The 15,395-nt window shown below is 40.2% G+C and overlaps 1 protein-coding gene across 1 annotated transcript in view; it reads left to right on the plus strand.

Annotated features, from left to right (window-relative positions):
- The window catches only part of GLP2R (glucagon like peptide 2 receptor), a 50,704-nt gene extending 39,770 nt beyond the window's left edge, over window positions 1-10,934 (plus strand). The window contains exons 9-13 of the mRNA XM_061616398.1: window positions 772-841; window positions 2,068-2,156; window positions 5,812-5,950; window positions 8,599-8,640; window positions 10,085-10,934. Of these exons, the coding sequence (XP_061472382.1) occupies window positions 772-841; window positions 2,068-2,156; window positions 5,812-5,950; window positions 8,599-8,640; window positions 10,085-10,399 (655 nt within the window). The 3' untranslated portion in view covers window positions 10,400-10,934. The remainder of the gene's footprint in view (window positions 1-771; window positions 842-2,067; window positions 2,157-5,811; window positions 5,951-8,598; window positions 8,641-10,084) is intronic.
- Window positions 10,935-15,395: the final 4,461 nt, after the last annotated feature.

Genomic DNA, 15,395 nt, shown 5'->3' on the forward strand with positions numbered 1-15,395 from the left:
GGATAGGGATAACCATTTGTTCTGTGGTAGCCATTTGTAAACATGCTGTGGAGGTGGGGATCTATAGCATATGGCCAAGCAGTGAGATCAATTTTGCTAAAAGAAAAAACACAAAATCTACCAATTTCTGATTTTCTAATTCCTCCCATGCTGATCAACATAAGGACATGGCAAAATCAGTCCTGTGAATGGTATGGAAGCATCCAGTGTTATAGTACTACTGAAGCTTACACAATGTGGACCTGATCAGTGCTTGGTTGGGAGGGCACTGGGAACTTGATACAAGCTGTTGAGAAGGAAGAGTGGGGTATACATATACTTAATAAATAGTCCTCATGATACATCCTATTGGTTCCCAATATTAAACCAATTCCTCCTCAAAGGAATTAAGTGAAGTAACCTGCGGTTTAGACACACCCAGTGGAACACAAATGGGTGGTCATCATTTTCTTCCATATGTATCAGTTGCTTAAGCTTCCATTAGCAACCTTATTGCACAAATAAGAAATTGCATTACAGTCCACTACAGCCAAAGCCATTAGAGTAATGGTTTGCTCTTATGGAAAAAAAATGCATGCCTTGGGATTACTTGCTTAGGAATGGATTATTGTTTAGGATTGATTTTGGAAAATGTAGTCTTGATGAATAATCTGATTAGTCCTCTTGGCAAAAGCAACCAAGTTCACGGGTTCTACTAAAATCTCTTAAAATAATGTGGCTTGCCATTTGTGTTTATATGAGCTGAAAGAATAATTTTGACTTGCTTCCTAGATGCTGGGCAACACATCAGAACATGGCATTATGGTGGATCATTCGAGGACCCATTTTATTTTCCATTGTTGTAAGTATCATTGCATGATTTTTTTAAAAAAATACAGTTGTGACAATGTTATTTTGGTATATAGGTATTGTGTGTTTTTATATACATATACATATGTGTATATATACATATATATTATGTATATATATATACACACACATATATATGTTGCAATATATATATATATATATATATATATATACTATGTATATATGTTGCAATATATATATATTGCCACAGTTCTTCTGTGGCAATCACTGCATATGGCAAGGGTCTGATACCCTTGATCACTACTGCCACTCCCTTTTCCTCCCCCAGCAGCTTGACTCCTCCTCCTCCTCCTTCTAAAGAGGATAAACAAGATAAGAGAAGATGCAGGAAAAGTTGTCTAAATATGATGGGCAGAAAATCTCTAAAAACAATTGCCTACAGAGGCTAAGGCTGCAATCCTAACTCCACTTACTTGGGAGTAAGCTCAATTGAACTTGGTAGGACTTACTTCAAGGGGTGTATTCGTCCATGGTCCTGGGGGGTCTTAGACCCTTACTTTTGGGGAGCCAGTTCTGAGCAGAGACCCTATGTCTCCAACATCCTATGAGCTAATCAGAATGAAAGAGACGTATGTTAGGCTGCAATCCAATACATGTCTATTCAGAAGTAAGCTCCAGTGGGTTCAATAAGACTTACCCCCAGGTAAGTGTGTATTGGATTGCAGCTACTGAAAAGAGTCCCAATGAGTGTCAATTGCAAGCAAGCCTTTGGTAGTTCCTACTTCAAGGAGCCAAGACAAGTTGTGGAGAGGGAGAATTCTGTAATTGCAAAAGAAGAGATAGTGAATCCTGATGATAGCACCCCATCTACATCATAAAGTAGTTTGGTAGCAGATAAAAGTGTAGAACCTGAATTCAGTAATTCAAGCAGTATCTCTGCAGTAAGAAAGGATGGTCAAATGGTGACAGTGATAGAAAAGCAGAAAGCAGTATTCAAGCCTGGCCAGTTTATTCTATAACCTTATAAGATTGCATAATCTTAGAAGGGGGGTATCTGTGAGGTGGTGTGGTTATGACTATCATGAAGGGGCCCTGCACTTGTGAATTTGCCACTACATTACTGCTTACTTCTGAGTTGATATGGTCAAGACTATGCTGAAATTCTTGCTTTCAGATCATTTCTTATGGTTGTCCCATTACTAGCAGGACACTCATTGCATTTACTGAAACTAACCAAGATGTGTGTGTTTTCTGAAGGTTAACTTCTGTATATTCCTAAAAATTATGAAGCTGCTACTTTCCAAACTTAGAGCCCAGCAAATGAGCTTTCGTGATTACAAATTCAGGTAGGCATTAAATTCCCAGATTTGTACTAATCTACTTAGTCTTCTACAGTGGTTTTTATAACAGAAAACAGAATTCAAAAATGTTTTTTTAAAACTGAAAGCACTGATAATATTCCAGTTCATTCTAATTGTGGGATGAATCCTCACAACTTAGAGCCGATTCTAGTGTAATGAATTTCCTATATGTCTGTTTTGGTTTCCTACATATACATTCAGTGTATGCTCACTGAGGTCACATTCTCACTGCAGTGATAAATCTGTGTCTGGGCTGCACCACTTTGGGTGAATTTTCTCCAAAACACACACTTATGCCCAGAAAATGAGTACGTCAGGGAGAAGGCTAAAACAACAAAGAATCTTGTGGCACTTTTAAAAGCTAACAAGATTATCATGGCATAAACTTTCATGCATTATAGTCCACTTCCTCAGAAGAATAAATAATGCTATCCTGAATTGCTAGTACATACATATGTGGCTGGGGTCCCCTTGCTGGATCGTCACCTTGTAGTGGTGAGTGGGCTTGCGTGTTCCAATGAACCCTGTGAGTGATGCAGTCAGGAGTCATGTACTCCCAGCAGGGTCACCCATGGCGGTAAGGTCAAGGGAGAGGAACCAGACAAAGAATGATCCAAGAAAGTCCTCAACGGCAGAACAGGCGGAGGATAACAATGTGTACGTTACAATGACTGTGAAGACGGATGAAGGCTGCAGCAGATAAAAGACTTCCAATCGTTGTGGTATCCCATGCCATTGGATCAAAGCCTTTTTCTGTCAAGATTGTGTGTTTATCATCGTGCACCGATCTCCCCACATAAAACAAATTCACGCACAGGTGTCTTCCAAGCAAACCAAACCAAACCGAAAGTCCCATGGCGATCGGCGAATGGCAACGGGGGCAGGACTGTGAAATCCAGAAGGCCATCTATGGACCAACAAATTACGGTACAAATCTCTTATTTTCAATGGATGGTAGCAAGCTTCTTAAGGATAAAGAGTCTATTGCACTGCGCTGGAAAGAGCATTACTGTGGCCTCCTTAATCGTAACTCTATCATGGCTGATGAGGTCTTCTCGCAAATTCCACAACAACAAACTAGAGACGAGCATGCAGTATCCCCTAATTTGGATGAAGTCTGTAAAACCATCAATCATATGAAGAACAACAAAGCTAGTGGACCTTATGGGATTCCTGCTGAAGTCTTTAAAGAAAGTGGGCCTGAACTTACACAACAGCTTCATAAGCTCATCGAAAAAATCTGGATGAGGGAGGAGATCCCTGAAGACTTTAGGGATGCCATAATTATCACCCTTTTAAAGAAGGGTGATAGAACAGATTGCAGGAACTATCGAGGTATTTCTTTTCTTGCTACCTCCGGTAAAATCCTTGCAAGGATCCTCGCAAATTGCCTCCTGCCGATCTCAAAGGATGTCCTCCCCAAATCTCAAAATGGTTTCTGCCCTTCCAGGGGGACAGTGGACATGATCTTCACTGCACGACAGCTTCAAGAAAAATGCCGGGAGAAGAATCGACCTTTATATATGGCATTTATTGATCTAACTAAGGCCTTTGACACTGAATCTTGAACCGCTCTCTAGACCATCCTTCTGAAAACTGGATGCCCTGATAAATTGGTGAATATTTTGCGACTCCTTCATGACAACATGACAGCAACAATTTTGGACAACAATGGCTTTCAGAGCGATCCATTCAGAGTCAGATCAGGCGTAAAACAGGGATGCGTCATTGCTCCTACCTTATTTGCTGTCTTCATTGCTATGATTCTACACCTTATTGAGGGGAAACTTCCTACTGGTGTGGTAATCATATATCGAACAGAGGGAAAGCTTTTTAATCTCCGTAGGCTGAAAGCAAAAGGTAAGGTAATGTCAACCTCTGTCATAGAACTTCAATATACCGATGATAACGTAGTCTCTGCACATTCAGAGAAAGATCTTCAAACTACCCTAAATGTCTTCGAAGAAGCATATGGAAAGCTTGGGCTCTCACTTAATATTAAAAAAACCAAAGTGCTTCATCAACAGGTGCGAACTAGTCCCTCTGCAGCACCATCAATCCAGCTTAATGGTGTAACATTGGAGAATATTGATCACTTCCCCTATCTCAGCAACCATCTCTCTGTAAAAGCTGACATTGATGCCGAAATTCAACATTGTCTGAGCCCTGTGAGTGTCACATTCTCCTGAATGAAGCGTAGAGTGTTCGAGGATCGGGATATTCACAGGGAGACCAAAATGCTTATTTACAAAGCCATTGTACTACAGTACCAGCCTTACTGTATGCCTGTGAAACATGGACCATTTATAAACACCACTCCCAACTCCTTGAAAGATTCCACCAACGCTGCCTCCGGAAAATTTTGCAAATTACTTGGGAAGAGACAGACAGACTAATGTTAGCGTTTTTGAAGAAGCAACGACTACAAGTGTTGAAACAATGATCCTTCAACATCAACTTCACTGGATCGGCCATGTTGTTCAAATGCCTAATCACCGTCTTCCAAAGCAGCTACTTTACTCCCAACTTAAGGATGGAAAATGGAACATCGGTGGACAGCAAAGAGGTTTAAAGATGTTCTTAAAGCGAATCTAAAAAAATGTAACATGAACATTGAGAACTGGGAAGTCTAGGCCCATGAACGTCCCAAATAGAGGCTGGCTATTATCAAAGGTGCTGTGGACTTTGAAGAAGCACAAATACAAGGCGAACGGGACAAACCAGCTAAGTGGAAGGCACGTCAAACAAATCCTCATCACAACCATCTTCCATCTGGAAACCTATGTCCTCACTGTAGGAGGCTGTGTGGATCCAGAATTGGCCTCCACAGTCACTTACGGACCCACTCTTAAAGACCTTATCTTGGAAGACAATCTTACTCGGCCACAAGTGATCGCCAATGAATGATGACATGGTTGGGGTGGGGGCTGTAAACAGTGAGGTCAGAAAGAAAGGAAAGGCAGAAAATTTCAGTCTGTGATACTTATGTTATCAACAGAAGCCACTCACTCACTCACTCACACACACACGCACGCACACACACACACGCATGCACACACACACACAGAGAGAAAACCAGTTGCTGATAATATGGACATGATAAAAAACAACAACCAACCTTTGTCTCAATTCAGTCCACAAGTGATATCACTGAACTTCTTGATCAATTGTAATTCAGTAGTTTCATGTTGTAGAAGGTTTGATTAGAGTACTTAAAATATATCCTTAATTACAGGGGTGGGGAATCTGTGGCCTTCCAGATGTTGTTGGACTCCAGGTCCCATCATTTATTATTTATTTATTTATTGTGCTTTTATACCGCCCTTTAGCAATAAGCTCTCAGGGCGGTGTACAACAATAAAAACAGGTTAAAATACAAGTGAGTATAAATAAAATCATCCCTGACAATTGGCCATGCTGGCTGGGGCTGATGAAGTCAAACAACATCTGGAGGGCCACAGGTTCCCTACCCTATGTTAATATTTTTATTAAAAGTAGATATATAGATATAGTTCAATAGTTTTAATTCTAGCTTTAAACAAACAAAAAGTCAGTGGATATTGTCATGATTCCATCCAGATTTCTTGATCCATTTTATCTCAACAGCAGAATTCATTTTTATTTTTATTTTTATTTTAAGATTGGCAAGATCAACCCTTGTATTAATACCATTACTTGGGATTCACGAGATTGCCTTTAACTTCATCATTGATGAAAAAATTGAAGGTCTTCCCAGACAAATAAAACTCTTCATTCAGCTGACACTGGGCTCCTTCCAAGTAAGTTCTTGGGCCAGGGGTGCATTATTCATTATCACTAATTAATAAATGAAATGTATCGATTAACCATATGACAAAAAGAAAAAATAATAATCTTCATAACAAAACTGTACATACAGTGGAGGGAAAAATATTCTACAAAGAAAAATGAGAACTTAGGGTTGAATATTAACTTCTCATTCCAGTATTGAGTAAACAGCACTCAGTGCTCTACAGGCTTATCTATCCAACATCCCTCCCTGACCTTAGGATTTGTCAGTTTTGTCTTTCTATGCATAGACCTTGCTGACAAGTTAATTGTGGTCCACATAGAAGATTGATAATAAATTCATGGTCTCATATCTCTAACTTTCGTTTCAAGTCACAAAGAAGTGTGGTTAATAGGGCTAATTGTAGTTCATAATCAGCAATGTCCTCAGTGCATTGACTTATTGTCTTCTAATATATTTGTATTCTTGGGCACTACCACCAAATAGGAATAAAATCTGCTGAAGGGAAGGCACATCTGCAAGACTTGGCTTAAAGTTTAAGCCTTAAAAACACACACACATACACATATCTTTAAAATATATTAATTTTCCATTTCCATTATACGAACACTTCAACAGATAAAATACATCAGCATAACATTTCACCTTCCACAGATATTGGTCTTCAATTATAGTCTTTCTGTAATATATTTCTTACTCACAGGACACAGAATAGAATGAAAAACATTTCCAACCTATCAGATACCATCTTATGCAATATTGAAATTGTTTGCCTTTTCCAGTAATGAACATTAGCATGGTCTTGGCTTATATACTAGTCCAACCCTCCATCTTGTTTTCTGTGCTTCCCAAAATCCCTTCAGGGTCCAGTTCTGCTTTTCATGTGTCCAGGTCCATCTTCCTACATTAACGTGCTCATGCCTCCACTCCACTAGTATATTCCCACAGTATTCTCATGACACCTAGCCTGCAGTTGCTCCTTGCTACCTCTCCTAAACAATTAACTCTTTCATGCCTTTCTGCCCTTCCCTCTCTGCATTCCAGGAAGCCACTTGGGAACCTTTAGCCACTGATATTTTGGGCCTGGGTTCCACTTGCAGCAGAATGAAGTGATAGTGTCCTGAAGTGGTGGAAGAGAGCATACCACTTCAAGGTGCAAGTGGAGAATCACATTTTAAATGATCCTCTACATCAAACACTTCTTGCAAACATAAAACCACCATAAGATTGGGGGTGGGACAGCATTTTTTTATTGTATTTTCATGAAGCAGCATTCAAAACTACAATCCATCACCTGCCAGCAGAAGTGTTGTACTTCATTCTTACTACTTCAGCATTCTACCACCTCATACTTCTGCATTTGTCCTTCAGGTCTGCAGGCGCTTTTCCACCCTCAGTTAAATGGTCTTGCTAGCATGCTGTTGTCTGAGGCTAATCACAGTATCAGCATCTTAAAACTATGACCTGATGTGGCTCCCACTTTTTCCAAAACTTTCTATATAATCACAAGTTCTAGATTGAAAAGCAAAAACATATTTATTTGAAAAAGTTCCATATTGCTTGTGTATAACTTTTAGACATCTGGAGTCACTTCAGTAAATCACTGTTGTTGGACAGTGAGGGTACACTCTTTGATATATAGTTCTCAAGAAGAGCTATGTGGAAAAGATTTATTGAATATGAAAAGCTAGCAAGAGTTTGCAAATAAATACTGGAAAAGTCAGGGAACTGCTTATGTCGTTTGGAAAGTGAGGTGAATGAGCAGCAATCCAGGGGAAACCTTTTCAGAAAAAGAAGTATTAGAAATTATGAACATAATCACTCTCAAGACATCCATTACTCCATCTTCTGTACTAGTTTACAAATATAATGGAGTTGCATGTACTTTACAGCCAGCTGATTATCTACTGCTAAAGTACTATTTCAAATTTGCTTGGGGATTCATTGATCCCAAAGAATGAGACATTTGGAGTAAATAAAATGGGGCCATTAATTCCATTTTTTATGGGAAATTATGCACAGTCTTTCAAGTTTCATATATAAATCTGCCTGGAAAAAGAATACTTTGAGCCTTGGATGTACCTTAAATTCTTGCCAACAGAAACCATGTGCAACAAGTCTGATGTCCAGCAGTCCAAGATGGTCGGTTCTTACATTGTTATTTTTTTGATCATGTGGGGTGAGAGCCTGAGCTTTTAGAAAACTGAGTAAATTTGACGCTGATTTTTCAAGGTCTCATGTTCACATCCTTGGAAGAGTTAACTTCACAGGCAATAAGTGTAATTTTGACCTAAACTTCAGACTACCATATTTCCTGCACTTCCTAATGTGAAACACACAGATTAAGTCAAAGTGTTATATTTCTATGGACCAACATTAGTGGTTTAAAATTCCAAACCAAATACTTCCTTGAGCAAAATTGTTCAAAGCAAAATAAAAGATTATTACATAGAGATGCCTTTTCATATGATTGCTGAGAGATAAAAATGATTCTTGCGCAAGAGGAAGTCAGTTGCATTAATGTTCAATTTAGCAGCAGGATGGGTCAGGTTTCAGGTGTTTTTAGGAACAATATTCAGTGATTGCATAAGCTTATAGTTAAATTGTACCTTGGCAAATTCCATTCAAATCTAATTTAGATTTCTCTCTCTCTTCCAGGGTTTTTTTGTAGCACTTTTATACTGTTTTTCTAATGGAGAGGTAAATTATCCTTTCTTACCTTTATTTCTAACCACTTGTTTCTTCCAGGAGATGCCACAGAACACACTGGCTTGCATATCTTGCATTTGGTCCTTAGTGGTGTTCTTGGTGGTCATCTGACATTTTGTTGTGAGGAAGTTAGTATCTGATTAAAGAGGCAGTGGCTTTTCCATAATGTTCCTTGTGATAGTTGCAGAGACCGTATAGGGAAACAGTAAGCATGGGTCCCTACTTGGGAACAGAACAACTTGTAATAAGCTGCCCAGTAAAGCAACAGGCCAGGATGCTGCCCTTTTGCTACTACTTATGGGAAGGTGCCCCAGCCTGCCACATCATGCAACAGACTGGAGTGGAACTGCACTAAAATGGGAAGGGGGCATTTCATCAATATTTTCATTGTCCAGGAGGGCAGGGTACAGGGAAGGACAACAGAAAGATACGTAGAGAAGAGGCAGCAGCATAAACAGAGTGATATTCACAATATTCAACTGTTGCACTGTTAAAACATTTTGGAAGTCATTTAATGGTAACTATGCATAAGGGTATGTGTACACTGTCCAAATGTTGTGATAACCTAAGGAAGAAACCTGTGTTCTGTACAAAATGCACACACAGCTGTGTAGGAACATATCAGGACAGTGAGGAGGAAAGACACAAAGTAGAGCAGGACCATCTGAAAGGTATCTGCTGTGTCCAACAAGGGGGCATGTGCATTGTGCTAAACACTGCACAGAGAGACTCAAGACTGTACTCTGTGCTGTGGATCTCACAGTACGTTGAGCAGTCAGGGCTTCCGCATGTGGGGCAGGTATGCGGAAATTTTGGCCCTCCAAATGTTGCTGAACTACACCTTCCATCAGTAGTGCAGTGGCAAATTCAGAAGTGCAGGGTCCCTTCATGTTAGTCACAGCCGCCACCACCCCTTTTTTGCTGTAGGGTTGAGAATGAGATCCTTGATAATCCCTTCTCCCACAACAATGGACATCCCTAGGAGCCAATAAGCATGAAAGGGGAGAGTGTTAGTTACTGAAAAGAGTCTTCTTTGCAGCTGACTCACCCCCTTTCACTCTGATTGCTTCCAATCAGCAGGAAAGGACAAGGAAGCATGTTAGAAGAGTCTTCTCAGTGGCTAACACTATCCCCTTTCATGTTGATTGGCTTGTGAGATGCTAGACATAGGGACCCTGCTGGAACCCTGCTCCCAAAAAAAAATAAAGGGTCTAAGACTCCGCGAGACCCTGGACCACTACACCACTGCCTCCCATCATTCCTGATCATTGGCCATACTTGTTTAAGGCTGTAGGGTGACCGAGCCACAGCATGCCTGAACTACAAAGCTTTAGACTCCTGTGAAAGGAGAGACAGAATGCCCTAGGATAATCGATGAAGCATTTATACTTCATGCTGCTACAGTCCATGCCAATTGCTCTATTTTTTTTTTCAGGTAAAAGCTGAACTGCGCAAGAAGTGGTCCCGTTTCTTGTTGGCATCCCCCTCTGTCTGCATGCCATGCTTTCTTGGAAAGAACATCAAGCACCTGGGGAGATGTCCAAAGAAACAGCATTTGAGCAATAATTGCTTCTCCCTGGAGGTTACTCAGCCCCAGAGCACGCAAGTGGCAAAGCAGAGGACAGGCTGCAATGTGGATTTAAGCTCCACATTAAGGCATATTCCCAGAGCAAGCACCTCAGACAGCAGTGAAGGAGAAGTCACAACTGGGGAGACAACTGAAGAGGTCTTTGAAGAAAGCGAGATTTAGATTGTAACAAAAGTAAGAACAATGCCCCAGTGAGGGATCTTACATGACGCTTCATGTGGAAACCACTGGAATAAAAAAGCCAGTGGAGAAAAAGGATGAAAACAGCTTCTTAGCATCTTCCTTCCGGTTCAGTTTTCCCAGGTAACTCCTTCATTTTGTCAGCATAGCCTGGGAACTGCATGAAAATGGCATTGCCTTGGTCCTCCAAAAGCTGGATGCGAAATCAGGAATAAAAAGGGACAGACTCTCACAAGAGAGGCTGTGGCTTCTATTATAGTTCCTCTGGAATACCCAGTATTGACCACCACCAGAGACTTAATATGGTCCAGCTGAAACATCAATCTTATCCCATGAGGTTGCACTACAGCATCTCATCAAGGACAACAGTTGCTTTCGTGATACTATAAAAGAAGTAGCTGAATTCCAACTGGACTGACAGTTGGGTTGCATACAGCACATTTAGGAACTTGCATGACTGTATATATTTATAAGCACCTTTTCCAGCCTTTGCTATAATTATTAAATGCTGAACTGACTTGTTTCTAGGGTACAGTTATTAATGGTTCATTTAATACATGTAAAATACAAAATTGTAGTCCTAATTCATAAATAGGCCTGCAAAAGGAGGAATTGTTACTTCCATTTTGCATATTTATTTAAAACATTTTTATACCACCTTTTCATCAAAAGCTCGAGGCTGTGTACATATATTATTCAGAAAGAAAACTGATGTGACTAACCAGAGCAGAAAAATGTGAGAAGCTTTAAAGTCCCTGAGTGAAAAGGAAGAGGAAAGAGGACGGAACATGGCCCAAATGAATATGCTTGCCAAATAAGCAGACAGTGTGGTGTGATTTGTAAATGCTAGATGAGGTAGTAAGAAAGCAAGTGAATAGGTAAGCATTAGGAAAGGTGCAGCCTAGACTTTATATCCAGATCCATGTAACATTTTTTCACTATTTTTTAAAATGAAATGTGCACTGGAGAGTGAGGCAGAGGACCAACATAGGTGGGGTATTTGACCCTTTTAAAACCAGCCATGCCTTTCCTCAAAATCCTTTCTTGCTGTTTTTCTCCCCATAGAGAATAAAATACGGGTAACCATAGGCCCACCAGAAGCTGCTGCACACCAGTCCAGCTACCTGCTGCTGCATTTTCACAAGCTGGCAATCTTATTACATGGACTTCTTAGCATTTTAACAGACTCAAAAGTGGGAACATGCCACATTGTTTTCCTTCTTACATGTCACACACCCATATGATGACATCAGAAAACTGGCTTTGCCACACATGAAAGGAAAGACTTACTGTTACTTTTTCTTTCATGAGTTTGTTGAAAATGCACAAGACAGTTTATCATAACCCAAAAATATCTCTACCACCCCAATTCTCATGGTGTGAAGGCCATAATTTGGGGTGACAGGAATACAGGAATCCAAAGGCCCACATCTTACATTTTAGCAGTAGGAAATGGAATGGGATTGTCTAAGCTTTAGGACAACAGGCTTGTTATTTTCCCAGTGATGTTTGTACAGAAGGAAAAGTGAAAAGTCAGCTTGGTGTATCTGTCTCATGGTACAGGAGGAGGGGGAGGAGGGAATAATGTGAGGTCAATGTGAGGGAAGACAGATTGGCAAGTTTACATCATGTTGGGATGTAGGTAAAGCCAGGGCCTGAAAGAATAGAAACAGGTGAGGGAGGGATGTGTGATAAATATCAGTTGGATGCAGTACACAAGTACCAGTATGTACAAGGGTGGGGGGAGTGTTTAATTGTGCATGATCTGGTTTACTATGGCATCCATAATTATATAAAATTGAGGATCTCATCGAGTAAGTTATAGATCAGCTAAAGATATTACTCAAGAAACCTGGACGACTTTTTGTCAATGTCTCTGAGGGCAGCAATGTGACTTGGTAAAATTCCATTCATTTTGATGCTTCTAGACTGGGTTTTTGTAGACATTTGTGGGGGTTTTGTTTAAAAGCAGCCATCTTTCAAGGCATATTTTAGGGTACAAATCCAGGTATTTTAGGGGAGGTTGCTATTATCTCCTTGTAAAAGGTTCCATGTTTTCAGTGGTTTTCTAGGATCCCCTTAATAATGAGACCTTGGGCTTTATACTGCAGTGTTACATGGCAGTTCTTATTTTTCAAAACTTCAGTTGGTTTACCTTGGTATTTCTGTTTGTAATGGCAGTAGGGAATAACATTGTGTCACTGAATGGGATGAACCTAAAATGGCCACCTCAGTTGCAAACACTGCTGGATGCCATCCAGAGACATATAAAGCCCTGCTGAAATTAATGGAACTTATTTCCATATAATTGCACTTACACTAATACAACCTACATGCTAGAAAACATCAATTCCTCTGAGGCCGGCCTGAGCACTCTGGGATTCATCTCCCTGCCGACGTGCTGAAGAAATGTTTACACAAAGGAAGTTGGAGAATGTCCAGCATGTCCCTGTTCCATATCATTATGCTAGTCAGACAACTCCCCAGATAATAAGCAAAACTTTTCCTTAGAGTCAAGGAGGGAATTAGTGGTTTGTGCACAAAGCCCTTTGGCACAGAGCTACTATAAGAACACTCTGAACATGCAGGAAGTAGTATTACCCAGCAGATTGTTAATTCTCTGTGTGCACATGAAGGTAAAAACGTTCTTTAATTATCACCTGAGAGATACAGAATAGGTAAAAGGTTGAATCAACTCTTGTTTTAAGAGCTGCACAAAATTATTCATCGGCCCAAAATAAAAACATTAAAAACAAGAAAGTTTTTTAATACATCCCAGGGCTCGAAACTTCATTTTTGTAAAATGAAAGCTGAATGCCAAATTCCATATCAGGTAAATTTCTGGCTGGAAAACAAATCTGGTTCACATGTTACACTAAGCCAAACCATGGCTTAGCACAAACGTCCAAGTGTAAGGGCTCCCAGGGAGGAGACTGCAGCCACTTTGCTTCCTCATGGTTCTTTTGCTGCTGCGCTATACTGAACTAAGCCATGGCTTGGCATATTGTCTTAACCTGGAGTTGCAGTTTAGGTTTCTCCAGACTAACTATGAGCTGCAACCAAGGTTTGTTCTTTAACTGATTGGTGATCCATAAGAGAAAAAATGAAAATGGAAATGGACTGCCTTCAAGTTGATCCTGACTTATGGCGACCCTTTGAATAGGGCTTTCATGGTAAGCGGTATTCAGAGCGGATTTACCATTGTCTCCTTCTGAGGCTGAGAGGCAGCGACTGGCCCAAGGTTACCCAGTGAGCTTTGTGGCTGGGTGGGGATTCGAACCCTGGTCTCCCAGGTTGTAGTCCAGCACTCTAACCATTATGCCACACTGGCTCTTACATCCATAAGAGAACCTGCCCTTTTATCTCATGACTTCTAAGTTCACTCAGGAGTCTTTGGTGAAGAACTTTATCAAACGTTTTTTGAAAGTCTAAGAAAGCAATAAATACCAGATCACCCCAACCACTTGCTTACTGATACTCTCAAAGAACTCTAAAAGGCAGGATTTATTCTAAGCTTTTTTTCCTACTACACAAAAAGCCAGCACACTGACCGCCCCCAAACTAGTCAAGTAATTTGTCCTATAATATACTATTAGCAGGGCTTTTTTCTGACAGTATTCACCAGTACCTATTTCAGGATCATGTAAGTAATTATAAGGTGATTATTATCATGAAAAATTCACCCTCAGTCAGGGAAAGTCTTGAGTGAGCAGACTTCTGGGGGCTCTTCTAGAGGAGGCTTTTGTTGTGTACCCACCCTGCCTTATTCACTGAATTTTTCAGAGGGTCTTATTCTTAAATTGCTCCTGTTCATAGGCCAAGGCCAATTTTCCAAACAAATCCTGGGACTGGGGGTGAACCGTGAAGCACCCATTTGCCCCCTCCCCCCAGCTACAGGGCTGAACTGGGATGATGTTGAGGACAAGTTCCTTATTTTTGTTAGAAGCTCAGCCATTTCAATCAAATATAAAACTAGGTTCATTTTCATAGCCTCTTATTTATTTGTTGTTGCAATGGCCACATAGAAATTTAAGTCTTCTTTCCAGATCTTCCATTCTGAGTTTGCAGACTTAAAACATTTGGTGGCTTCAGATTGTGCTTTCACTCTCTTCCTTTTTTTTATTTATCTGCCTAGGATTCAATCATTGCTGCCAGTGCCACCATGTTTCACAATTTTGGGATTGCTTACAGCATCAAACCAACTCTGCTGAAGTTTTATTTACATAAACATTTTACAGAGCTCTCTATCTGTGGCAACTTTTCTCCTCTTAGGCCAGAGGAAGTGGAGGTTGCTCTTAACTAGCTCCTGGATCCTCCCAGAAAGCACAACACACAGAGGTTGCATCTGGTGACTCTTTCATACTGTTTTATAAGAAATTAGCCAAATTGTCTGCTGTGATCTCCATACTGGGACTGAAGTAGGGAGAGGAAACACCTTGACCTCGTCAGCAGTTTGTCCTGGGCTGGCAATTATCCTATGGAGTAGCAAACCCAACAAGACAGAAACAGTGTGTGTGTTTGTGTGTGTGTGTTCTTGTGAGATAATGTGTATGTCTGTATGTTTTGATATCTAAGGGGGTGGGAGAGGATGTATGTGTATTAGGGATGGAGGGGGGAATTTGATTCAGTTTGCATTAAAAGCTGAATCTATCAAATTCACACTTTCCGAAACAATATGAAAACTGAAACACAGCCATCCTTCCAAATTCGCACTTATCCAAATTTCGCAATGCAGTTCTCCAACCAAAGAACGTTAAGAAAAATGCATGTATTAGGGGAAAGTGTACATAAAAATTAATATCAGTGAAAATAACATACAAAATGCATTATGTTAGGAGAGATTGCTTGCAAAAATGTGTACATTAGTCAAAACGGCATACAAAAATGTGTTTATTTGGAGAAATCTGCACTAAAATGCTGAAAAATTTTCATGGGGATTTTTTTTTTAAGTCTATTGCTGTGGGAATGCAATGCAATG

Source organism: Rhineura floridana, chromosome 3, assembly GCF_030035675.1.
Source record: "Rhineura floridana isolate rRhiFlo1 chromosome 3, rRhiFlo1.hap2, whole genome shotgun sequence".
Taxonomy (NCBI): domain Eukaryota; kingdom Metazoa; phylum Chordata; class Lepidosauria; order Squamata; family Rhineuridae; genus Rhineura; species Rhineura floridana.